This window comes from Odontomachus brunneus, unplaced genomic scaffold (genome assembly GCF_010583005.1).
Source record: "Odontomachus brunneus isolate Ranch 3 - 2012 unplaced genomic scaffold, Obru_v1 Obru_scaffold_229, whole genome shotgun sequence".
Classification (NCBI taxonomy): Eukaryota; Metazoa; Arthropoda; class Insecta; order Hymenoptera; family Formicidae; genus Odontomachus; species Odontomachus brunneus.
This window is the reverse complement of record NW_022639679.1, coordinates 32733-33380: the sequence shown is the minus strand read 5'-3', so window position 1 is coordinate 33380 and position 648 is coordinate 32733. Positions and strand designations below refer to the sequence as shown.

The 648-nt window shown below is 25.3% G+C and overlaps 1 protein-coding gene across 2 annotated transcripts in view; it reads left to right on the top strand.

The window, feature by feature from the left end:
- Nucleotides 1–648, top strand: part of LOC116852486 — a 45186-nt gene that overhangs the window by 31446 nt on the left and 13092 nt on the right. Inside the window, exon 3 of one of the 2 annotated variants that reach the window (XM_032832922.1) lies at nt 29–141. The exons of the other annotated variant lie outside the window; for it this stretch is intronic. Coding sequence (XP_032688813.1) covers nt 29–60 — 32 coding nt within the window. The 3' untranslated portion in view covers nt 61–141. Of the gene's footprint in view, nt 1–28; nt 142–648 lie in introns of those variants that run through there. 2 annotated transcript variants of the gene reach the window in all.

Here is a 648-nt window from a genome sequence, read left to right as displayed (position 1 = left end):
ATATGCGATATTATTTTTTTCATTACAGGATACACAGAGAAAATTGACGACAATATATAGTGATTTGATTTTGATATACTATCTGATATAAAGGAGTTAATTTTACATTTTTCATGTTGCAAATTGATAATGAAGAACACATAAAACAGATGTTTACATAATAATATTAAAATGTATAATAATAATATTAAAATGAAGAGGATTGTCGTATATCTATAATAATATAATAAAAAATAAAACAACGATGTAGGTGGAAATTATTCTATTTTTTTTGTGTATAGCATTGAATAATATTAAAATTTTGGTATATACATGTATATATAGAAAAGACAATTGCTAACAATATATAACATCAAGATACACGGTCGTGTATCAACCAAGTGCTGATTTAACTTTGTTTCAATATCTGTCTGGATTACAATTTGCATTATAGTTGATACGTAAATAAAGAGACAATCACCAAGAAACGTTAAGAATATATTATATTTTTCTGTTGCAAATTGACAATAAAGAACACAATATTAATGTTTGTGTTACAACATTAGCAAAGAGGACCGTCGTATGGTTGGAAAATTCAACGGGGGTGGAGGTGGAACCTCTTTCATTTTTTTAATGTATAATTTTGAAATAAAATTTAAAGAACCTATA